This window comes from Trichogramma pretiosum, unplaced genomic scaffold (assembly GCF_000599845.2).
Source record: "Trichogramma pretiosum strain Unisexual culture from Peru unplaced genomic scaffold, Tpre_2.0 scaffold4, whole genome shotgun sequence".
NCBI lineage: Eukaryota > Metazoa > Arthropoda > Insecta > Hymenoptera > Trichogrammatidae > Trichogramma > Trichogramma pretiosum.
The window spans coordinates 1,140,728-1,166,873 of NW_019641688.1; the positions used below are offsets into that span (position 1 = coordinate 1,140,728).

Below are 26,146 nucleotides of genomic sequence, written 5' to 3' on the forward strand. Positions count from 1 at the left end.
CTTCCTAATTCGATCGACGAAATATTTATTTTTTTGATAAAATAGACGAAACATTTCTCATAAATCTTTTATAATTTATTAAATATTCTTTTTTAATTTCGTTGACTACGAGACTGTTGAAAGTTAAAAATTATAAAACTAGAAACTTAACAATTTAATGAATTTTCATATTCGGTTTTATTCTATATATTTATTATTATTCAAATAAAATGTAAGTACTCATTAACAATTGTTTTATCAAATTCAATATTATACAGCTTACCATGGACAGAAGTAAGTTAGTAATTTAAATATTTAATGCCTTAACTTTAAACGCAAAAATAATTCAGTATTGAAGTTGTTAAAAAGTGCAATACCAAAAAATACTGTACAATGTTATTTACACATCTCATGGTAGATTCTTGTTTTTTTTTTAATTTTTAGACATTCGTAGGCCATGAAAATAAATAACGCTTATTGTTCAATTATATAGTTTCAATGAATATGAAAAGATTACTTTACAATATATATATATTAAATTTTTTCTACTTTCATTCGCAAAACTTAAGCTGAAGGTTAGGCATAGTAAACTATGATTAAATTAACAATGATTATCATCTCAACGATTTGTTAAACATTCTCACATGACGTATAAAACTGTTAAAAATATTAATAATTCATCGAACGTGCATCCGAAAAAATAACAGTACCAGCAATGAATATGTATTGGGATGTCTCTTAGTGATATGATTCTGAAATTTGATTAACGTTTTCTCCGATTCATATTTCAAACTGGCATATTCATCATTACATCAATGCACGGGTACATTACATTTTGAACATCGATGATTTTTGTTATACAGTTAGATTGTATCCGTTACGTAGTAGACAATTAACAGTGCGTAGATTTTTTATTTTATTAGACTCCTTTTGATTGTTAAACAACTAAATTATTTTAAGATGTTTCAGGGACTCGATGCTGGTATTCACTTTTTTTTGTTGGACAAATCACAATGCACTTGCAGAATAAATGTGCAGCAGGTTTAATTAAAATTTTAAGCTCAAAAATCAATTTTTCCAGGAACGCCTCTCGTATATATATTGGATTATGTCTGCAGCAGTAATGAATTACAAAAATTCTACAGTATCACAATATATATATATGTATAATATATTTGCCTATTAAAATATTCATCGTAGTAACTTTTTTACATAATTTCATGCTTTATTAGATAGACATTGTTTAACAAAGTTACATAATTCTATATACAAGACTGTCTTTTTTCAAATTAGATAAATCGTTGCTTGATTCGATTATTTCTATTTTTAAAATCAATTTATTTAAAAGAAAGCGCTTAGAAAGAAGCACAGGAAAAAATTGTCTCCATTTTTTAATTATAATTTTACATAAAATAATCAAGCTCTTGGAGTAATGACGTTTACATTGGAGAGATAAGTGACAGTCTAATGTATATGGCGCTTTCTTTTTGAAATTAAATGACAAAAATTTGTTTTTGAAAGTATGAAAAAATTGTTTCTGATGTTATAGATAAAGGCCGAATTATAATCAAGTTCATCAAGTTCAATCTAATGATTCGTCATCAAAAAATTTACAGAGATTGCTTATGATATTAAACAAAGATAAATAAGTTTTTCATGCCATCAAAAAAAATGTCCTTGATCATTTAATTCCACAGAAAATCGATCATATGTTGAATGGATACTAATACATATTGAATGTCTTTTTAACACCGTCTCAATACAATTGTATACATAAATCCATCTTAATCTCTTAACATTCGAATATCATTCCCATTTTTTTTATATCAATATTTTATAGAAAAACACGACGATTATTTTATACAATATGATACAATGTGACATCGGCGCTCGTTCACGCATTGACAAAATAGCAAAAAATAAATGCAAATATCTCGGTGGAAAAGCGCGTGTTTGTGTGACGAGCGTCACTCTCTTTTTGTCTACGTTAACGCGACAACTGTGCAGGCAGCTGCAGGCGGTGCTCGAAAATTCGTCGGTCCTTGGCTGGCTCGCCGTGATCGTTGCTCGTCGTTCCATTGGGCATAATCGCATGGGGCGGTTCCTCCTCATCGGTGCCTCTTTGCTCCTGTGGTCGCAGTTGTTCCTGTTGTTGTTTCTCCTGCTGCTGCTGCTGCTGTTCCTGATTGTGATTAGCGTTTCTTTTGGAAGAGACCAGCTGGTCGTCGCTGAGGTCCGGTCCCAATGGAGCCGACTGATAGTCATACCTTCTCCTCTCCCGCCAGCGGACCTGCGGTCGAGCGGACAAACTGCAACAGTCGTAACATCCCCAACAATGGACTCGACTCAGACGGCTGGCCATTGGCCCGATGCGTACGATTTTTTAACTTTTTTTCATATTGCAATTTACTTTTTTTCTATACAAGCCAGAGGGTGGTGTATAATGATGCAAGGGCAACTACCTGAATTGTGCTGCACTCGTTGTAATATCAAACCTCTCGAAAAATTACGGTGCAAAATAACCAACAAATGGTTTAAAATAATAATGATGAAATATTTACGCTATAATAAAGTGATTTTTAATCTACGAGTTTTTTTTCTTTTATTTTTAAGACACGTTCGCATCGTACCATTGACGAGTCGCGCAGCGACATCGATGATTTAAAACAAATCTTATGCCAATAATAATTATAAAAATAAATCAATAACAGCTATGATAATATAAAAAAACGAGTGCATTTTTAAAGATATTTGAGTAAAACTTGCCGGCATTATAAAGCAATATATATTACTTGATCTGGTGCAGTTTTGTTAATTAATTGTAGCGAAGCTGTTTGCTAAAATTTTCGATTAGTTATATATAAAAATAAAATAACAGTGATTAAAAAGCAATATAGAGTGCGATTGAATGAATAAAATGTTTATGTTCAAGTGGCCTGAAAAATTTAAATGGTTTTAATGAAAAAATGTTTAATTTTGCTTTTGAAGTGATATTCTTTTTCGACATTTATTGTACGTGACGTTATTTTCTGTTATACATTTGTATACACATTATGAAATTGGAGAATTTACCTGTACTGAAATAAAAGCTTATTCTCAAACACCAAAGGGAAACCAACGAATCAAGAATTTCAATTATAAGCATTTATCGAGTACTTTTTTCAATTAAAAAAATATTAAATAAATAACTTTGGCAATATCGAGTTGCCACTATCCCTGCAAATTTAAAACAGCCCATTGGTAAATGTATAAATGAAATTTTCAATGAGGTGCAATACAGTAAAGCCCTTTTATAAGCTCGCTGTGATAATTCGTCGGAAGAAGAAGAAGAAGTAGAAGAAGTAGCAGTAGAAGCAGTAGTAGCTATTGTGTACAGTGTTCGGTACGTGTCAAAAGTGAGCAAGAAGAGTTGGCATCATGCGGTAACGGAGTGGCCAAAAGCGACAAACGCTCTAACTAAAAAAAGCCAAAAAATGAAACAAACCAGTATAGTTAAGCAAAAGTAGCAGAATAGATAGTAGTTATTATGAAAGTAACAAATGTATTGAGATGATAATAAAGCGTGATTTAGTTTGCAGCAAAGAGTACGCATAAAGTCTAATTTTTTTCTTCATTGCGCATTAGGAGGTTCCGTATATCCGGGTGCCTCTTATCACGCAAAGAAGTCCGAAAATCAGTTCAGTAAGCGTAGGTAAATAGTTGTCCAAAGGAGAGATAGTAGAAGTTGGTCAATGTGAAAGTTACAAGATGTTCAAAATTTTCTATATGCTCACACAGCGCCTCTTGATAATCTACCAAAACCAAACTCAAACAGTTATCGATTGCTCACCCTTGATTATCATGAGCGAGCGAACTTTTTTTTCTTTCTCTCTCAGTTTTGTAATATGATACATTTATGAGTACGTCTTTTAGATCGCTTTAACCACCTTGGCCAACTAATTCAGTTCTCTCCTATTATTGATTTCTAAAAAAAAAAACTTAACAATATGATAATCGATCGATTGAACAAATTTTACCGATACTGTCGTCGCCGTGCAAGAATTGGCGCGCTTCCTCGCGAACGCCGTACCTTCCCATTTCCGCTTGAACTGCTGTATCACCTGTAACGCGAAGCAAAAAAAAAAGTATCAATCAATTATATCGTACGCAGCTGCTCGCGATTACAAGTTTTTTCATTAAACTTCGAGCGAAATGTAAATTCGCATTAAAGGGCACTTTATTTTTTACCCATTGCTCGGGGTAAGTGTAAACTTACCTCGCCGTTACAGAAACAGAAGAGCACGGACACGCAGAGACCCTGTAAAAAAAAGTTAGACAAGTTTTGAAATTAAATGGGATTTTCAAAAACCCTCTTGACTTTGTAATCGGGCGCAAGAAGTTTGTTAAATAAAATAAAGAACAAGTCCACGTAACATTGATATTTATAATTTATAACGAGGCCTCGCGCGCTAATGGTTTTTAATTATTTCTGGGTTACTGCGTTTAAACCCCATTTGCATATTCGCTTTAATTGAACGATTTCGCGGCGAGCCAGGATTCTCTCTCTCTCTCTCTTTTCCTTTTTTTTTTACTTTCAAACGAGAAAGAAGGAATGTGTGATTAGTTTAAAACTTTTTTCGTCGCTTTCCGCGGCTTAATTTGAATTCTCTTGGAAATCTCTCGACCTGCTTTTGCAGCTCATCAAAAGGATAAAAAAATAGGGAGAAGAAATCTAGACTCTTTATAGGTACGAAAAGTTAAGTCGATATCGGAGCAACCTCTTAAAAGTTTCCTCTATGTATAAAGTCCCAGTAAATCTGGTTAGTTATAAATGCGCACTCTCGTACCTGTTAATCGCATTTATCATTGAACTCATTGGATATATTCGTCAATTGAATAAGTGATGGATTTTTAATTAAACGATGGGCGGCGCGATAGATCTTACCTGGAACGAGGCTGTTATGGCCGATATGACACTGTAAAACTTTTCCCAGCTGGCACCTTTCTCCGGCCTCAGCGGTACCACCAAATAATGCAGACCCAGCAGCGGCACCAGCAGAAACGTTGCTCTGTAAGAACCAAATGATTTAACGATCGGGAGAATGTCGGGTCTTTGAAAATGTTTCATTTATACCAATCGAAAATTTTTTTTGCAACTTGCGAGTTTACAATGCTCCATCTGTTGATGCATTTTGAAAGCTCTATATGTGAGGAGCTAGTGGCCATTGAAACTCTTATGAACTATAGCTCCCCTACCAAACGTCCCATCGCGTCAAAGAACGAAAATGTCAATTGTGAAACTCACTTGAAGGCTTGAAGAATGGCCCTCGGCGGCTGCGACTGTCCGATAGACGGGCCCGATCTCAGCTTCAGCACCACCACGCGCACGATGTTGCAGAGAAAGAGCAGATTGAAGGCCATGGACACGCAGACAGGATACATGAGCACGACCATGTAATTACCCTCGTGTATGTAGCACCTATAATAACAATAATAATATAATTACATCGACTCGTTAAAATCGTACAAAACAGCGCATATCGTGACAGAAACATAGGTATCGGCGCGCCTGCACCGAACGTGGTATACGGAATTAAGAGAATCGATCGCGACCCACACACCCGAGCGTATACCTGTAAACATTTAAATCGAGCTTCGATTTCGAAGTTATAAATGAATATCGACTGCAAAAGTGCGTACGTTGCATACGTTGGCTCGGCTATAACATGTATACTTGCACGCATGCACCGTGATATATAAGGCAGAGCTTCCGCAGCTCGACCCGCGCGCATATAGCAATTTATATAACTCGAGCTCGCGCGCGCTAGCTCATTCGATTTCCAATGTCCATTAGGCCTGATGCCTTTCTGAGGTTCGGAGCGCGTGCATCAGCAGCAGCAGCAGCAGCAGCAGTGTTGTATCGGTGCTTTGTGCGTGCCGTTCCCAATTGCGCTCGAGCTTAATATACATGTTATATATACACCGATATTGCGCTGCTCTTCGTACCTACAGTGCGTAGGTGTGCTGCTGCTGCTGCATGCGTATCGTATAGGAAGCAGTGTAGCGATGGACTCGACGAGTAACTTGATTTTCTCGGCTAGAGCAACTGTGCGTTACACGCGCGTATGCACGAGCACTCACACACGCGAACTCTCATCTCGTTAAATTGTTTCCGTTTATTTTGTTTTTTACGCCCTTCGCTCGACTTCTCTATTACGTTACGGAATCCTTTTATCGGCGTGAAAGCTGCACGCGTTTCAGAGGCACGCGCTCGGGAGGTGGAAAAAAAAAGTGGAAATGCAAAAGGATCCATTACTGCTTGCTGTCGGCCGGATCGAGGCTGTTGGACCTGAGCGACGTGTAAATGACAATGATGACGGCGGGCACGGACCAGCCGAGGGCCATGAGCCACTTGACGAGGCGTCGATCGCTCGTGAAGGCCGACACGAGGATCGTGTGCAGATAGAAGCCCTCGCACAGCATCCACGCGTAGTTCGTCAGCAGGAAGTAGTGCAGTATCACGTGCAGGATGCGACACATTATCTGCGGCGAAAGCAAAAGAGATCGGCGTTATAGCAGCAGAGGACGCCGCCTCCGCGTCTGACTCGTGACTGACTGCGCTACTTGCAATCGAGCCGATGTATTACACAATAAGTTATGTACTCACGCTGTTGTTGAAGAGAAGCTCGGTATTGACGACGGAGCCGTACCAGATGAGCCACAGGGCGTTGTTCATAGCGAACGAGGCGAACAGGTTCATGTGCAGAGTGATGCGGGCGCATCTCAGAGAGCTACGATTGTCGATAAATAATTATTTTTAACTTTTCAATTTGCAATGTAAAACGTCGATTCAATTCAATTAATTGTCAATTTTTCAATTGAATTTAAATTTAAACATTTCTCAAGTTTTATAAATGAATCGTAGTATACGGGTACTTTTTTTCGTAACGTAATCAATTCTTCTCAGAGTCTCTATCTCTTTAACGTAATCAACTCAATTTAATAAAAAATAATGCTTATGTTTATTTGCGTTATAAATTGAATTTAACTTTCGTTTACAACGACACAATTAAATTGTACCAAATGCGTTCTTGAACTTATTGTTATAGAACAGATGTACAGGGCCTCGATTGTGAGCTCATCGAGCATATTGGCTCGCTGTGAGGTGGCAAAAGGCCGCATACAGGTCGAGTTCGGAAGCAGACGCGAAAACCTGCTGGTTGGCAATGCCTAGCGACCAGCAGCGTCTTTTATTAAGATTGTTATTTCAGGTTGCCAAGCAGTTGGAGCGACGCAGCGAGGTCATTCTCTTGGTAACGCGCGGACGGCACGGAGCGCAGCATCTCAGCTTTTTTGAACGAATAAATCGGCATCGCCTCATATAACTTCGCTTTGGTGTTTATTTTCTCTTATCACTTAAGGACTCATAAAAGCCTCATACGCGCAGCAACACTTACAAAATTACTTCGACTTTGTCACTTGCAGATTTATAGATAAAGGTACTCGCCATCTAGTGGTAGAGGTTGACTTCAATTATGATCGAGTATTCATGAATGTTTTGAGCAATTTCAATCGAAAGATTGAAATTTAGGTATAGAATGAAATCGTTTTTATTTGTAATTCATGCATTCTTTGTGTAGTTTATCTTTATAGAATAAATCAAAACTGATATTTTAACTTTTATCGAAGATTTCATCAAAATTTACACGGAGGTAACGATTGATGGGCTGCCTCACTACGGTCGTGGTGTAGAGCCACTCATGTGATACTGCGTAGCCCCGCTACAAAATTGTGTGTTTGTTTCTCAAAAATTGCGTTAGACATGCTCAATATAGATGAGGATTAGATATACTCAGTGCATTTTGGGGGATGTGTTTATGCCTGTCTCACACAATAATGTGTAGCTCGCTCACAAAAATTTCGTATAGTAGCGACCCGGCAATTTGTATTTCTACCACCAGGCGCCGTGTGGTGTACTCGCAATTGTAATCTCAGTGTATCTTTCATAAAATACAATTTCGGTTCCTTCAATATGTTTTTATGTTTCAATGTTTTTACAATTGTTAAAATCTGAATTAAAATCATGTATTTTTTTAACAGCGTTCTGCCAACATTGTACGAATCATTCAGCAACCTGCTGTCCGCGTGCGGCTCCATGAGACTTTCACGACATCTTATTAACGGGAATATTTTCCGAATATTTTAACTCTCTGGCTGTTGCGCAAGCTAAAAACAGAGAGAGATAGAGAGAGAGAAAGCTCGGAGAGAAAATGAAAGAATAGCTTGCGCAGATAAACTTTAATAGCCGAGCACAATAATAAGCGCGCGCGCGCACGCTGCATTCGTACTTAAACTGCTATTGTATACAGATATATAATGCGTTCGTCGAGCTATGCAGCTACCGCGATATCCGCTCACAGCGGTATGCCGTATAACGAAGCAAGGATGACATAATCCGCATCTTCATCTTGAAAATTTTCAACTATATCTACGTACAAGACATAAAATTTTCTCTTCTCTTTCTCTCTCTTATGAATATTTTACGCATTGCGTGTATATAATATCGTTCGCGTTTAATGCACACACATTTATATATTCTCAAATGCCGCGTGTCACGATGTCCTGCAGCAGACACGCCTGGAACTGCGTGTACTCGCGTGATAGTGGGCTTTACACAATATTATATTATATTGTATAAGTTAAAAAGCTTACCGAAAGTACGTGAGGATTCCCAGGGATAAGAGCAGCGCCACCAGTGATATCGAGTAGCCGGTCTCGTACAGTCGATTCAGGTGCTGCTGCCACTGAAATCAATGCGTGCGCCACAAAATTACCATCTTTCCTCGACACTACCTGTATCGTAATAAAACGAAGATGAAATTGCACAACGTTATTTTATTCTATGCTCCGACCTTTAACGTTAGTTTTATTTCGCATTAAAATGTGAATTTACAAATTTGCTCCCCCATAAGGATGATGGATAACAAAGTCTCGAGCTTGCGGCCTTTTCATTCTTGAAATATTCGTCTATAATACGTACCTATAGAGATTGCATTAAGGCGCTCGACAATTTTTTTTTTCTCCCCTTTTCGCCCGTTTCTAATCGATGTAACACGACGGTATAACACACACACACACACACACACACACACACACACACACACACACACACACACACACACACACACACGCACACTTGTGCATACGTGAGTGTGTACGTATGTACACGCGCGAGTACATAATAGCAGCTGGCGCTGTTTATTATGCAGCTTATGATTTATCAAGCTGCCGTCGCTGCAATTTGAGGCAATTAACGTCGCATACTTGCCAAACACATACACACACCCTATATGCAATGCAATGCAATGACGCGCTCTCATGCTATGTGCCCCGCTGCTGTTGCTGCTGCTGTTACACGACGTTAAACGAGTGCAACGCAATAATGAAAAGGGACGCGTATAATTTTATATTCGCTAAACCACAATGTGCACGCTCACATACGTATTATATTTATAATAGCTTAAAAAACTCGACGATCGTGAAAATTCTTTGCCACGTGGGCGACTGCGTAACGAAATGCGCGTGCAGACCACAATCGCGCGCCTGGATTTGAGAAAATTGCCCTTTGAAAATGCATTTGTAATACGTTACAACGCGCACAGTAGTAAGCGAGCGCGCGAATGCACTGCAATGTGGCACAATTAAGTGAGGTATAGCATACTGCAGTAGCAGCAGCAGTGACATTCGAAAGGGCGGAGTTCGCTGCCGAGCGCGCTTTACTGCAATTCGAAAATGTTAATTTAGCGAATACGCGGAAGCTGTGTGTATGTATAGCGACGAAGTTCGAGCGCGATTTTCGACTTTAGCTATGGCAATTGTCAACGTTTTACGAGTGAGTAATTAGCCCCCGCGTGCGTATGTAACGACTTGGAGTATACAGAGAGATACGTCGCGGTATAGGAAGGGCAATTACACTACCCATCGTCAGCTACAATTAGTTGCTCGTGTTTCGGTATAGTTATTATTTTTTTTTTCCGCATACAATGTATTTTCAAATTACAATACGAATATTCTTCTCGTGAATGCTTTGTTTTCGCGATGACAATTAAACTAGTTCGAGCTGTTTCGCAATATGACTGCCGTAACATCTTAAAAAAAAATATGAGCCTCGAGTGCCTCAAGGAATTAAGATATTGAAGCACTGCACTTGACTTTTCGCGTTAAGGTGAGAAACCGACCTATCGGAAGAGACGAACCGTGCGTGAAGCAGAGAAAATCCCTCGGGAGCCATCACACTTGGCGCCATAAATCGGAATCGACCAAGTCTTTCCCCGCCTTGACACTCGCGTGTCTTGAATAATCGCGCGCTCGCCCTTTATCTGATTCTTGACGTATTCTGGATAATTTTTACGTCTACCCTCTTACTTCAGTCATCATTATTAAACGACTTTTATTATTAATAAAAATTCTTGAAAATATTATTGGTTGCAATTAAAAAAAATATTGATAAAAGCTAATAAAAATAATATAATTTTTAAAGATAATCGTTGTCTTCAATCTAGTTGTACAGTTTCCTCGTAAACTTGTAAAATTAATGTTTTATTTTAAATATTTACCTCTAGATCAACGAGATTCACGCAGGTCGTGTAGTTGCTCCATGGTTGCTTCGATTCGGGATGCAGGAACCACGTGCCGTCAGGCATGCACTGCTTGTGTCCCACCACTGAAAATGAAATGAAATCATATAAATTTCATCTGCACTCGACCCCGGTTCATAATTTAAAAAATGTTTAAAAAAAAACCAATTGAGAAAGCGAGCGAGGCGTATATTTTAAGGTTTCAATTCCAAAGTCTTCCTAAACGGAAATGAACAGTTCGAGCGAAACGGAATATGATTTTAATTTGATTAAAATATTTCATTAAACGCGGTGAACCTGCTAAATGCGTGTAGAACGGTACATATAGCGACTTCGACTAGGTATAACATACTTTATGCGTTGAAAAATAGAAAACTTCGTTAGTCGACGGGGATCGTTTTGTTAAATCATCATCGAAAATTTATATTCATTAGATGATAAATGTTATTTCAATTTCGGTTTGCCATCGCGCGCATAATATTTGCGCTAATTATCAAAGTTCCGACTAGTTAATAATATATCCTCGGGTCGAAACGTCGTCGCACATATAGCCGAAGCTCAAATATTTTTGAGACTTTTTGGAATATGTATTTATAAACCTTCGACGAGCTGCTCCACTCTGTTTATATTGTGTATACATCTATATTATAATAGCGTGAGTTGGTATCTTCTGACGTTGCGAGTTGCAGCAAGAGCGTTGACCGACACTATTCTCGGTAGATCTAACATCGAACATCGAGTAAACAAAACGCAGTCCGTTAACGAAAACGGAACTAGTGAAATGGAAAATAGCTCGATTTTGCTCGTACGAAAAAAAAAAAAAAAAAAAAGAAATGATCTTGTTATCGGTGCTGTAAGGAAATCCATTCTATCCAATAAATTTTTGCTGTAACGTGCGTAAGACTGCTTCGAGACATCTGTCTGGGATCGCGACTATTGTTTTTCACGCGCGCGTGTGTGTAAGTGGTGCATTAGAGAACAATTTATAGCCTGTTTTCGCAGCTAACGGATCGTGCGATCGCTATGTATAAAAAACCAAATTTATCCATTACCATAAATTATCACTCGCTCCAAAAGTTATACGCCTTCGAGTCGCTCACAGATAACTCCAAACTATTGTAAGAAAAAGCAACAACGAAAAAAAAAGGATAAGCGTAGAGAAAAGTGTGTAAGCCACAGTCGTCGTCGTCGCGACGGAAGAGAGAGCTTTGTACATCGCGTACTTCACGGTACTACTCTTCGACATTGTTTACCTGCGAATGCTAAAGTGAAATATAAAGAAGTCGTGAAGACGCGAGCTCTTTACGAGTCTCTGCCCCCCCACGAGTATCTGTGCCGTACTATCTGGCGCACTGATATATGGCAGTAGCAGCTCCGGCGTAGGTATATACATATAGCTGGTAAGCTGACAGCGCAGCTCGTGTGTGCAGTTACACGTACACCTGCGCATTAAACATCGTGCGGAGAGAGAGCGAGAAGCTTTTTACGAAGCTCGCTTCGTATGAGCATTATCACGAAAGCATTATGGGAAGCTGCTAAAGCCCGGCAGGTGTGTCGAAAACATTACTCGCTCGCGAACACTGCGGTTAGAAGCTATCGTATATTCATGCGAGCAGCTCGACTCTTTACTTGATGATTTTTTTACGCGTTATGCACTTTTAAGGTTTGAATTGATGAGCCAACGCGGGTTTGAAAATATGTACAGAACGTGTCCAGTCGCGATCACAAAAGGCGCAAAGATTGCGGCCAGCGCCATCCTGTGTAGCTGCGAGAGCTATATGCAATTCCACGAGCGTCGAATGGATATACAATTACTACGGCACGAAGAAAAAAGAGAGAATGGCAAAGATCGTACATGCAGATTTACTCGATATATACGTTGAAGAGAGCTGGAGCAGCAAGAGGATAAAAGGCAAGAAAATCGTATGGGTGTGTGGGTGTGGCGTGCGCGGCATGAATTTTCACGCGTGGCAAGAAGAGAGAGAGAGAGAGAGAGAGACGTGCAAAAACTCGCTTTTATTGCCCTTATGTATAGGGTCAAGCCGGGTATGGCTCGGCGCGCGCGAGCTCGCTATAAATTACGTTTCTAGAGAGTGAGATCCGTATGTGTACGTGGTCGCGTCTGCGGCCGCATAGTATAGTCGCGCGCGCGTTGCACTAGTAATAGTAGTAGCCTAGCTAGTCGTGGTAGTGGTGGTGGCAGCAACTCTCTCTCTTCTTTCTCAGTCGCGTCCGAGGCAGCTTGAAATTTATAACTCCGGAGGCTCGGATAGGGGTTTGCTCGCGTACACACGTCCTCTTTATCTATATATATCGCGCACATCCACAATCTTGCACGCGCCCGTTTTGCTTTGCCGCGCGTCCAAAGAGACTCCGGCGGCGAATGAGCCTCTGCCGCGAGCCGGAGGACGAAAAAAACAATCCATTGTTCCCCTCTCTAGCTGAAGGTAGTTTTTGAGAAAGCTCGCGCAACAGATTCAAGCCAGAGCTGTATATAATAAAAATAAAATATATTACGCGAGTCGAGCTCTCGTTGACCCAGCGTAAGCTGCTAGCGGCTGGGCAGCGTGTCGTGAACCAGTGGCAGCGGTCCGGGGTACGATAATAGATAGACTCGACGTTTGCGTTGTATAATATATATATCCTCGTCGACAATCAGCTGATGTGTGCTGCGCACAACGAGTGCTTTTTCGGGTCGAAGAGCAACACATGCAGCAGAGCTCGAGGAATTGTAGTTACTTTCTACTCTATTCATATAAGTGGAAAAAATCCGAGCACTCACACGATAGTACAACCTATAGACGCGGCAGCGAGCTTCGCTCGGCAGACTACATACATCCAATCATGGACGGGCAAAATTTTGAGTAAAAACATTTGTCTTTCATCTCGTTCCTCTGCTCTTTGCGGCTCTTTACACTCGCGCCGCTCTTTCTACGCGTATATTTATAATACAAATTGAATTGCGAGAGCGAACGAGTGCAAGCTCGGCGCGTTTTCAACGAGGCTGCAGCGCAGCGGAAAATTACTCAACGCGTAGCGGCGAGCAGGCAGCGCTAGATTGAGATTTTCTCGAAATTAAAAGAAAATCCGAGATACGCACTCGACGATTAATTTTCTCCTCGTGCGCATATACGGCTGTTATCTGCTTCGTTAAAGGTGCGTTTCCGGATTACAATTATTATTACAATGTCGCGTGCACATGCGCGCGTGTGTTGATAAAACACATCAATCGACGTACGCATTCGTAACTCCGCGCTCGATCGGTTATACGCGCCTCGACCGTTCGATCGATTGCTGCACATGGAATAGGAGAATAAACCCCCCGACAAAGCCCTGACACCGACGAGAGAGAACAAGAGGAAAATGCGCAGTGTCAGCAGAGAACGAGCGCGCGAGTCGAGATTTTGCCCTTTATACGATCGGTCATTTGTCCAAACTCTGCTTTAAGTGTGTGGGTGCGCGCTATTTCTGCTGACCTTTCGTTGCACATACTACGCTCTCTCGCTCTCTCTCTCTCTCTCTCTCGATTGGTGCCAATGCGTTACGATCGCGCGTCATTCAGAGACTTTGGATTTTGCGGGACTCGCGCAAAGCTCTCCGGCTTTGCAGGTAAATACGCGTGCAGCGCGCCAATCGAGCACGATAATGTTTTTTTCAATCAGATCGACGATCGCGTCACGGGTAGCTTGTTGCAGCCACATCGTCCTCGTTAGCTATGTTCAATATTCTATAGCAAGGTTTTGATCAATGAAAAAGTTCTATAGGCACGAATGGACCATTAGAAGTGGACATCTATTAATCATCGTAATAACCTTTTATTTGAACATTTTATACAACGTTTCATGTTTTTATAATGAACATTTTTTGATAGTATATAATTCGTGCAGATTACCATTGAAATACACTTACAATAGTTATTTTTAGTTTTCTACATTTGAAACGTACAACCTCAGTTAAATTGAATTTGTTCATTCAAAAATAACATTTTATACAATATCCAAATAAAGATCTATTTTCTTTAATAGCATGCTTTGACTTATACACTTGCAGATTATGTATTCAAAGGTTTTCGCCATCTAGTGGTGAAGGCTTGAAGTGGTATTATTCTTTGTAGGTAGATAAAAACTGATCTAATTTTTTTTTTAATTGTCATTTATAAGTTAAGAATGCATTCAATTATTGTAAATTGATTGTTATTGTTATAGAAAAATCATTGAGAAAAAAGCCAATTAATAGTAATTCGCATTTTAAAACATTTTTGATGTTGAGCATTTTCACCAAGAGCATATTAAGCGCTTTTCAATGCACGATCTTATCAAGTCGTTTCATATTTGCGTTCCTCTTACTCAGCTCTCCCAGCAGCGAAAATCGCGTTCACTAAAAATAGCCCATAATGCAATGACGCACTTCTGTGGGAGAAAAATCCATTGTCACGTCGTCCATAATTTTCTCTCTTTTCTCCTTTCTTTTGTTAAACGGTTCGCAACAGGAATGAAAGTTTCAATTTAACCTCGTAATGCGGTTTGAAATGTTTGTAAAGGCGTTTACGCGTGTACAATCGTCGTAGCAGTCGTGATTAAGCTCGTCTCTCTTTCCCTTCACCTACGCGCACTTCCTTTGCAATTGAATTCTCTCGACGCTTATACCCACGCACAAAATAAGGCAATTGCCGCGCGCGGATGAGTAATTGCTCAGCGGCAACAAAGACCGTCTTTTTCCGTTTAGCGATTGTTCGATCACTCGTGTAATGCAGTAACTGGGCCGCGACGAGCTGGTATTACACCCAGCTGCAACGAGCTTGACCTTGTAAATTCCGATATATAAAAAAAAAGGTTTATCGAGAAAGAGAACGCTTCATCGCATGTTATGTACATAATCGTGCCCTTTTCCACGTTAATTGCCATATTTCTCAGCCCTTTTTTCATCCCTCGTTTACATCGAATCTTCTTTTTATATTGCGCGTGCTGCGTGCAAGGAACGTTCACTTTTTTTTCTACCCTCGCCATCTTTTACGATATCTCGATGAGTTTACTTTTTATGATCTGCTGCAAAGTACACTCGCAGGAAATTGAAAATCATAAAAATAAATTCGTTCGTCCGTGTCAGTGTATAGGTATATCCGTAAGAGCGCGGAGTACGTTGAGCAGCAGCGGGGGGAGTTCAATAAAAACACTGCCAAGAGATATAAACAAAAAAAAAAAAAAAAAAGGAAGATTCCTTGTATTATAAGTTCACCGATGACTCGCACGTGGGTGTAAGGGTTACGGCTCTCATTATGCGTCATTTTATTTTTGGCTTACGTCGCTCTATTCGATCCTCTCTTTTTTAATAATGAATAAACACACACGTGTAAACGCGGACGTATCTCCTTAATTCAACGAGCGGTCGCTGCGGATACTTCTGTTTTTGAATAATTCATGTTTGCTCCTTGGACGACACGTATACTCGAACGGCACATATTATTATCGTCCCTCGTTTCATCCGTCCCTTTTGTTCTCGCGAGTGATTCGACTGTGTACGTATATGTATATACCTGTGCTGGACATTATATGCGAAAAGCTGACGTGGCACGTGGTGTGGCCTAGTGTGGCTTTGCCTTAGCATTCCAATTATACGGCTTTGTGCGGCGAAATTCGCCGCAAGTTGCGCGTGCGGCAGCGAGTGTACACAGATAACGAGTCGAAAGCTCGAGTCGGCATCTCTTTTGTTCTTGACAAAGAACGTAAAGTAAGTCTCGAAAACAATCGTTATTCTTTTTTTTTTATTTCGTACAAGAAGATTACGCGCTCCTTGGCTCGTCGTTATCAAATTAATTGATGCGCATCGAGTATATCGCACCTCGCTCTCTGCGCCGTTCTTTCTATTTGCCACGAGCCATAAAAAATATAGAGCTTATTCATGATAATGCACGAGGAAGACATGGTACGCTCGTGTGTATATAGGTATATGGATGTATGCATGCGAACGACTCGCGAAAATGGCCGATAAAAGTTTAATTTGCACTAGAGCCGCTGCACTAGAGCTGCTGCTGTTGCAGTGCTGCACGACGGAGGGGCAGACAGCTCGCGACTACCGACTATCATTCTCAAACGATCGCTCCGTATAGTATACCGTGCTACATACATGCAGCAGGCAGCTCGTGTATACGTAGTAGCGTGCACATATACACACACATACAGGAAGAGAAAGAGAGAGAGCAGACGAGAGATTTTATAGTTTTTAGCGGCATAAAATCAGCGACTAAAAGCCAATGAAACGTCGACGTCGCCGTCAGCCTTTTCTCGAGCGCCTATATAGATCAGCGATGTCGTTGCCTGTATGCTATATACATAAAGCACATAGTTGCAACATACGGGTATATACGTATAGACACACACATACGAGAAAGAGAGAGAGAGAAAGAGAAAACTACGATCGACGATGCAGAGAGTAGTGTCGAGTGCCAAACACTACGTACAGTAAGAGAGAGAGAGAGAGAGAGAGAGAGAGAGACATTTTAAAATTTCTTTTGTCATTTTGGTGTGCACACGTTGTGTGTATGACGAAGCCGGAAGAAATATAATAATTCGATATTGACTCGTTCTCGTTCGTTTGCAAAAAAATGGAGAGAAAATATAATTTTAGAGATTTTACCTTGTTAACGAGCGTAACGATCTTTTATTTTTTACGGTCAAACTGTGCTTTTTTCTTCGGATCGTCGGGTCTACGATAAACGAGTTGAAGGGTGCAATTTTAAGGGTTACACCGTGGAGCCACCTGCTACGGCGATCGAGTTAATAAAACTGCCTTTTCGTCTGGCTGCAGTTCCTTTTTTCTAAAAAGCTTCGTGAATGTTTACATAATTTCGTTATTCGTGTTTGAAACTGATGTTTTTGAAAAAAGGTTTCTTGTTAATGAAATTTTTTTCGATTACTTTTTAGTTTGAAAGGAACCTCTCGACGTGCTTTTTCGACGCCTCTTTGATCAATTATTTTGCATCGATCATTTTATAACATATCCTTCGTCTCTCACGTATGAAAAAAATGCACAGATGCGAGGAAGAATCGAGACAAGAATGAATCGGGTTCACTTTATTTTTGAAGAAACAAAATAAAAGTTTAAGTTTAAGCAAATAATTTAAATGAATTTGTTTTGTTGACTTTTATTTTTATTGTGAACATTAAAATACTGAAAATATCTTTATCACTGTATCGAGCTTTGACCCGTAGCTGCCAAGCAAATATTACACAAATCTTTGTTCATTAGATGCTTGATTATTATTTCACAGCACTCGATGGGTAGCCGGTGGCGCGTAAGCTCCGAGAAATAATCCAGAGTCCATCGCCGGAAAAATCCTCTCGACATTATCTCGCACAGATGCAGAGAACAAGAATCGCAAGATTTTGTCGGAAGATCCCAAAATTCATTCGCGCACGCAAATTTATAGAACTCCTTATAAGTGAGTACCTTTTCCGCCTCTTCCGGTTGTAACCAGATCAGGTCGTAGAGTGACTGGTCCGGATCATTATCCCTTATCTTTATCTTTTTGGCTTTGCTCGCAAACACCTCGCTGTCATACAAACGTTTTGTAAAATCCGACGATTTCTCGAAAAGTTCTTGCCCAGCGAAAAATTTCATGATCGTCAGAACGTCGTTTCGGTCCAGCTCGTATCCTCTTTTTTCTAAGCACTCGACAACGGCCAGAGCGCCAGAGGCTAGTTTTTTTGCACTATCAATCCAATGATCATTTTCCGGGTCAAGTCTCTCGCCAAAGTAATTCTCAGTTGGGAAAACGAAGCCAGTCAGATCGGCCCCACGATCCAAAAGTATATCGATAGTTTTCGGCAAAAGATTGGCCACTGCTAATTGAAGTGGCGTCCGGTCCAACTCGTCTCGAGCGTCGACTTGTACCAGCTGATGTTTGTCGTCGGTGATCTTAAAGAATTTCTCCATCAAGTCATCATCTTGGTATCTCTGGCAAATAATATGTAGAATTGTAAATCCCTTCACATTGGTAAAATTCGGATCGGGATTATTTCTCAGAAGCGATTCCAACGTCAGCTTTTGGGCCCAGGTCAGAGCTAATTGCAGGGGTGTCCGGTTCAACTTATCTAGAGCGTTGACCTGAACTGTTTTCTGGATGTCGTTGACGATTTTAAAGAATACTTCCGCCAAGTTATCTTCGTCGAAATTGTCTCTGAGGCAAATCGTATGAAGAGGAGTCTCTCGATTCTCGTTGATCGAATTCGGATCTGCGCCGTGTCTCAGCAGTAATTCGGCCAACTTTTCTTGGCTGTAGGTCATAGCCAAGTGTAGCGGCGTATTACCTTCCTTGTCTTGAGCGTCGACCTGCATTACCTGATTTTTTTCGTCGTTGATATTGAAGAATAGCTCTGCTAAGTCATCACCGACGTCTTCCGCGCAAATAATATGCAGAGGAGTCGATCCATCCTTGTTAGCTAAATTGGGATTAGCGCCGCTTCTCAACAGTAGCTCGACCACATGCTTATGTTGATTTTTCACAGCCAAGTGCAGTGGCGAGTCACCTGTTTCTGACACGAGGCAATTGGGATCCTGACCGTGCTCGAGGAACTTTTTTACGACGTCTTCACAGTCATACATGCAGGCAACGTGGAAATGCGTTAATACAGACTTATCGATGTAATTCGCGTCGAACCTGTCGTATATTTTGAAAAGCTTACTGATAACATGGCTGCAACAATGTCTAGCCGCATGATGCACTGCAGTAGCGCGACGCAATTTTGGCTTGCCTTCTTCATCCACGTTGGGCTCGTCTCTGTATCCGGTTCTGACAACAAAGTCGATAATTAATTCTCCTGCATTATTACCCACACGTTCGCTCTTGTAAATTACGGAATCCGCGAGAAGACACTCAATTTCTTGCTTTCGAAAAATGTCTTGGAGGTTAGGAAGTTGGCCCTTCCAATTGCCGAACAAGTAATAGAGTTGTTTGAGAAATTTCCATCGCTCCTTTTTAATCTTCTCACTGACCTCTTGATGAATGCCCTTTAATTTTTCCAAACTATTTCGGTTGTCTTGGTCCATTGTTTTACACACAAACCTCAAAAATCATCGACTCCAACGGATGCGATTTTTATTTGTCACTGCGGCGTCGTATCGATCAATAATCAACGAGATACATAAATACATAATACATAGCGTGAACATATGCGCGAAGCTACAAAGGCTGACAATGCGCAGTGTTGTGAAGGTAGGCAAATGCACACTGACTAGAACAGAAGTAGCGCTTATTTAAATCGAAATACACATTAATCTACTTTTTTTACAAAATATTATTTATCATATTAACATTTTTGCTGCGAAAAATGCATCCTCATACATGGTATTTACCAATTCTTCTACAACATTTTCCACTGATTTCTACCAGAATCATTTGATACAGAACTTCTTTTCTACCCACAATGAACGTGAACGTTATAAAAAAATAATTATCAAAATGAAAAATAGAGTGACGTTCAACAGTCGATGTGCAGTGTGTGAATATATTTTATCTAACTGATTGACGTGAACGAATAAAACCAACAAAGACTTTTTCGTGCATCTCAATTCGGGAAATTCATATGCTCCGGTCGTATGAACTTTTCGTGAAAATCCAAGCTGCTTGTGAGCCTCCTCGCAAAAAGCACGCTTTGAGAGGCGGATCACAGATACACGCACGGCGTACGCGCTCGCATCATTTCTTACGAAATTCGACTCCTTTTTTTTGAACGTTCTTTCCAAACAGTTTGTGTACGTTTATATATCTACATTTAATCTATCAAATGGGGCTGATCTTATTTCTGGACAAATGTTGAAAGAACCTCCTAAAAGAAGTTTGACTTCGAAACTAAAACAGATTCCATGCAGCATATGAAAAGGAAATTGAAGCATATTTAGGCTCTTTCTTGACGTTTCTCTGTCATTCTCCTTCTTCATATTCACGCACGCTTATTATAAAAGCTCACGTGTAACTTTTCGTTATATATTTTCTTCGCTTCATATATTCGCGCGAAATTGCTCCCTACGCCCTATATATATGCCTGTGCGAGCGTGTGTGTATAGTTCTGCATTATTTGTCGTGCGTTAGATTGCACTACTACTATTTCTGCTGCCGTATGCAGCCGGCAGCAGTCGCCTCGGAATCACAAATGCGTCGTCCAAGAGAAACCAGCAGCTTTTACGATTTACCGTACGCTCATTTTTTTTTCCTACGGATACAGACCCATAGTTTTTTTCTATTTTCATTTTACGGCTCTAGTACCGAGTCACGTATGTTGGCAGAAAATTTCATAAGATATCATAAAGATATTCATAAGATAAATTTAACTTTTTCATCTCTTCCGGCTAGATGAGACGAACATATCGCTGTGCAGGAATAAAATTATTCCTTCGAATGAGCGTCAATTCAGCGCACACTTTTTAATTGTATCGCACGCGTTCGGGTGTACGCTTCAATATTAAACGTCGAATCAACGAGGAAAAAAATTTCGCCGCGCGAACGTATTTGTGGGCGGCAAACCTTGTTATAATATTTCTACGCACATATCCGAACTTTTAGTCGGCGGAGGCGCATCTCGCCAGCAAAACTGCACACTATACGTAAATATAAATTTTACATTTGGCCCGTATAAGTGTGCATACCCACAAGTATACATATTGTATGCACTGCGAGGCACAGCCCACTCTGTGTGGCTCTTCTCCAGGGACGATATAAGAAAAAAAAAATAGAAAAAGAAGTAGAATAAAGTTGCAGTTAAATTGAATCGTCAACCGGGTGTCTTCTTTTGTGTCGATATATTGCGCCTTCGTACATGTATGCACACACGTGCGTGCATACGCATACGAAGCCTGCACAAGAGCGCAAGAGTTGGCGAGAGAAGACGTGGCTCTCATGATGATCCGGCTTCGCGCCGAGCGCTATAGAGATCGCGGCAAGTGACGCGCGTACGTGCGCGATATATAGGTACGCAAATAAACCCGATGGATACTCGACTCGCTATACACGCACATACCGCGGAGGTCTCGATTCCTTTTCTTTCTCTCCTGAAGCTACTGCTGCTGCTGCTGCTACTTACTCGATCCCCGCGCAGGAAATTGATCCTTGGCTCGTTTGAGATAAGAAGTCGAGGGGCACACGAGCGAACGCTAAGCGATAGTTTTATTACCGGGGTATTACGGCTCGCTTTTTTATATGTGCCTTCGACGCAACGGATCAACATGGCTCGCGCGCGGTGCGTGAGAAAAGAAAAAAGAAGAGCGAAATAACTTCGTTACACCGTGCGTTCTTATACATGAGGCGAATCGATACGTAGAAAAAAATTTAGAATAACCTAGACCACGTGAAAATTTTCTATGAAAGCTTTCTAGGACAGCTTACGGGAAGTTTCCAGAATGATATTGTTTTTAACTAGTAGTAGGGATATGTTTCCACAATCGAAGGTACCGTCGATGTAATTATTTTCGAAATGTAAATGTAATTTCACACGAAATACTGTCAATGGAATTTCAGTTCTCTTGTCCAGTTAACGAACAATTTCTTAAACTTTACACGCACAAAAATTGACTTCAGAATTATAGAAAAGTTCGTAGAAAGCTTTTGGGAAAATTGCAACAATTTCGAAGCATTTTTTTTGGATCAACTATAAACATTCAATAACCTTGTTATAATTGTACAAGTTTCTCTTCAAGTTCTATATATTATCCACAGGTGGCGCATAGATAAATTTATCGAAACTCTCAAGTGGTTAATGCATTCGATTTTTATATAGACAAACAATTGATTTTTTGGAGTTATCCTTTATATCCTTTATATTTATATCGACTTTTATATAATTATCAGTTGCTTTTCTAAAGCATAATCTAACATAAGCTTGGTGTACAACAAGCAATTTCTTTAAACAGAAGTTATAATTTTATATTAATTTGAATATATTTTTTGTTATAGAGAGCACACGTAGCGTCAGTTTGTTAGCCTTAACTTTGTAAAAAAGAAAATTACACTATATCTATATGAACAAGGAATACACAAGCGCTTAAGTGAGCTGGCCAAAGGCAATCCTACGTTTTACTCGATACACGAGCTGTTAAAATACAAATTACCTATAGGAGCGGGTAGATAAAACCGAACTCATAGAGTGATGAGTATATACGTTTTATGTTTACTACTGTCGGACAGCTGCGATAAAAAGTTAATCATTTTTCGCACCCAGAGAGTCAAGCGTGTGTACGGTATATAAATCGTTGCCGAGTTGCAACGAGAAACAAACGATTGTCGATAGTCCGTTGCGTGTGCTCGGCCTTGTATTACCTCGCGTACATGCCGTACACGTTATTTCGATCATGCTGTTTCGCCTAGTTGCGCTCTTCGTTTTGGTGCACGTCGTTTGTCTCGTCTCGGCTACTTGCATCTTCGACTTCACAGGTGGTGGTGGTGGTGGTGGTGGTGGTGGCGGCGGTGGTGGCAGTGCCAAAAAGGTAATATTCCACGTGCCCGAGCAGCAGAACGATTGCAACAAGTGTCGTAATCCAGGCGCTACCCGCCTCATCCCGATAAATAAGAGATTTTTATTAATCGTCGTTGACCTTTGCGCCGCAGAAGGAGCCGACTATACACATTATAAATCTTGGGACACCGTTCAACAGACACTCGGTGAGTATACAATCGATTTATCCATATCCAGCTTATGATATCGTAAAAGTTAGCAAACGCGAGTAATTGCATTCGCGTGTGTCGAAGGGATCTGGCGCAGAACCGGACGTTCTGGAGCTGTACCTGCCAGCGGTGAGAGCGCGTCGTGAGACGACGACGAGAGCCAACGAGACTGCCGCGGCTGCCAACGTCGATTGCAAGACCGATCGAGACTGCCCGGCGAAAAACAAATGCGACGTCAAGCTCCAAAAGTGCTGTGAGTGTCGACGCGTTCTCTGAGCAAAAATTTTCATTCTCCGTGTCACGTGTCTCGAATAGCCTTGAAAATATGCTCGGACACTTTTCTTTTTTCAGCGCGAGATATAAAGAGTAGCGTTCGCAAGGGACCGATGCTGCTGTCTACGAAAAAAACTGCACCTATAACTCCTACCAAAGTGTAAATGGAAATTAACGAAGCAACTTTTGAGGAGAATTAATAATATCTCGTTTATTTCACTGTATTACGTAAATTATCGCGTGTTTACCTTTGTTTTAATAAAAAAATTAATTAGTAACAATACTTATGTATTTAAATGGGTTAAATAATTTTTGCAATGTAGTATAGTGATTTTTGTGTGTAAACATTTTGTTCTATAACTTCAGTTATTTTTGACACACAACTTTGCAAGATAAGTGCATCATGTGGTATTTTTTAGAATGGTAAAATTATTTCGAGAATTCAGTATATTTGATGTAGAGTGACTTCGGCAATCGGCATAAAATAATTAAATAATCATATATATTTGAATGAATTTGCTTGTTTTTCATTAATAAACCAATCAAACATCCGTGGTGCATAATTCGAATACAATAGAAATGAAAAGCCGAGCATTTTAAATAGAAAAAATGCACAGTTTTCAACTCGCTGCATGAGCCTAAAAAAAGAGTATAGATATGAAAATCTCGCATTTTAATTTTAGAACAACAATAAAAAAGATACTTTCTGATATCGATTGGTTGTGAGAAGAGGAACAGAGCGTTTAGTTGGGAGTTTTTATGCGCCACACGCGATCCTCCCTAGAAGTCCAACAGGTAAAAATTTTTTTATCATCGGTCTCGTTTCTCTTAACAGCAATAATCATTCCGTCATCAAGACCGTCCCAATATTTCACTATTGCATGTGTTTGAAAAATTTAGAGTCGCGATATTATAGGGCGAGGTTTCGCGCACCAGTCACATAAGTAATTTTTGAAAACTTCGTGGAATATTTTTCTATGCTTGGATAAATGTGACTCATTTTCGAATTGCCTCTTGCACTTATGGCATGAGAAATTTTTTCGATCTTTGTGTACTATTTTTTGGTGCGTAAACCAACTTGATTTATTCACAAATCTTTTCTCGTATCTGTCACATGCCAAATCTTTTTGATCATTGTGAATTGTGTCTTGGTGCGCTATCATGCTTGATTCCAGTATAAATATCTCCTGACAAATATCACACACGTGTTTTGTGTCGTGTAAAACTATAGAGTCCTGTTCGCTTAAATTACTTTCCAAAACAAATTCCTCGGAATATTTCTCATTTTCATCCATTTTGGCGTCTGAATTAAATGATTGATCTCTCTATTTAGTACCACGAAAATTGAATGAGTAAAATTTATCTTATGGTATGATGACTTGTTTCCTTAGCAAAGACAACATACAAACTAATTTGTTTTTGATTTAAAATGATCAATTATATCAATCATGATCATATTGTTTACTATTAAGATAACAATTTATCCGCTTATACATTGCCCGTACAATATTTGAACCAGTTAAAAATTTTTAACTTGTCGACTCAGAGGAATTTGTTTGGACTTTTAAATCCATGTACTTCGCAAAAAAACTCCCAACAGACAACACGTCAAGTTCACACAAAAAACATCGAGTGAATAAATCCTCATACACAAGTTTAATAAAAAAATTTTATTATTCATTCCAAAATTTGCTGCCCCTACACCATGGCGAAAGGAAACGAGAACTAGATGCTTCAATTTATACTTGTGCCCAGATTAAGACTCAAACGACGACTTCGATGACTAAATGGACACCAGTGCTGATTCTTTTTTATTGATTGTATGGTACTAATTTTACATTGTTAAAAAACTTTAAATTTTATGTATATTCACGGAGAGAAAATATACGCGTTTGAGGGAGGACTTGTAGCAAGCGGAAATCGCTGGAACGCTTGCCTGGCTCAATCGCTGGCTGTCCGGCAATGATCGCCGGAGACTCCACGCTGGGACTTGAGTCGATCTACGGCCACGCGGCATTATTTAGTCTAATCGCTAAATTTATAACTCACTGAAAAAGTGCCTGAATGCACTTAAAAAAATAAATGAATCCACCATTCCGATAGGAAATTGTCTCAGTTTTCCAATGGTATGGTCAATTTTTCCGAAATTTTCATTTTTTCCCGAGAAAATCGCCAGGAAACCTTAAAAGTCGAATATCTCACACATTAGGTCGACTCAAGTTCCAGCGTGCGAGCGACCAAAGCGACGCTAGAGTCTCCGGATATCATCGCCGGACAGCCAGCGATTGAGCCAGGCAAGCGTTCCAGCGATTTTTGCTTACTACAGGTCCCCCCTCAAACGCGTATATTTTCTCTCTGTGTTCAATATAAAATCACCCATTAAAAATATAGTAACTGATAATGAATTTTATTTGTCAAAAATGCAGAAATTTTAATTTGATCCTTATAATTCGAGTCTCAGTTCAAACGTCTTTCTTTTTTTTCGAAAAGTTCAAACTCAAATCGACAATTATAAATTAATGATAGCTATGATATTGTCGAAATCAAGTAAATGACGTCAAGTATTCAGGCAAAATTAACATTTTGATTTTTCAAACTATAACCACATTAAAAATTTTGTAATTAG

At 39.8% G+C, this 26,146-nt stretch overlaps 1 protein-coding gene and 1 long non-coding RNA gene across 5 annotated transcripts in view; one reads left to right on the top strand and one right to left on the bottom strand.

The window, feature by feature from the left end:
- Nucleotides 1-176: 176 nt before the first annotated feature.
- Nucleotides 177-26,146, bottom strand: part of LOC106656247 (calcitonin gene-related peptide type 1 receptor-like) — a 140,629-nt gene continuing 114,659 nt past the window's right edge. For 2 of the 4 annotated variants that reach the window (XM_014377072.2, XM_023461701.1), the window contains 9 exons: nucleotides 10,575-10,681; nucleotides 8,671-8,762; nucleotides 6,626-6,749; nucleotides 6,275-6,501; nucleotides 5,264-5,437; nucleotides 4,904-5,027; nucleotides 4,235-4,276; nucleotides 3,996-4,079; nucleotides 177-2,269 (listed from right to left, as the gene is read on the bottom strand). In XM_014377072.2, the coding sequence (XP_014232558.1) occupies nucleotides 1,967-2,269; nucleotides 3,996-4,079; nucleotides 4,235-4,276; nucleotides 4,904-5,027; nucleotides 5,264-5,437; nucleotides 6,275-6,501; nucleotides 6,626-6,749; nucleotides 8,671-8,762; nucleotides 10,575-10,681 (1,277 nt within the window). In that variant the 3' untranslated portion in view covers nucleotides 177-1,966. Of the gene's footprint in view, nucleotides 3,436-3,995; nucleotides 4,080-4,234; nucleotides 4,277-4,903; nucleotides 5,028-5,263; nucleotides 5,438-6,274; nucleotides 6,502-6,625; nucleotides 6,750-8,670; nucleotides 8,763-10,574; nucleotides 10,682-26,146 lie in introns of all 4 variants that reach the window. The other 2 variants (XM_014377076.2, XM_014377075.2) reach the window with 2 other exon arrangements.
- Nucleotides 23,082-24,903, top strand: LOC111694258. The gene is made up of 3 exons (XR_002763585.1): nucleotides 23,082-23,244; nucleotides 23,332-23,500; nucleotides 23,599-24,903. It is a non-coding gene; the product is annotated as an uncharacterized LOC111694258 (long non-coding RNA).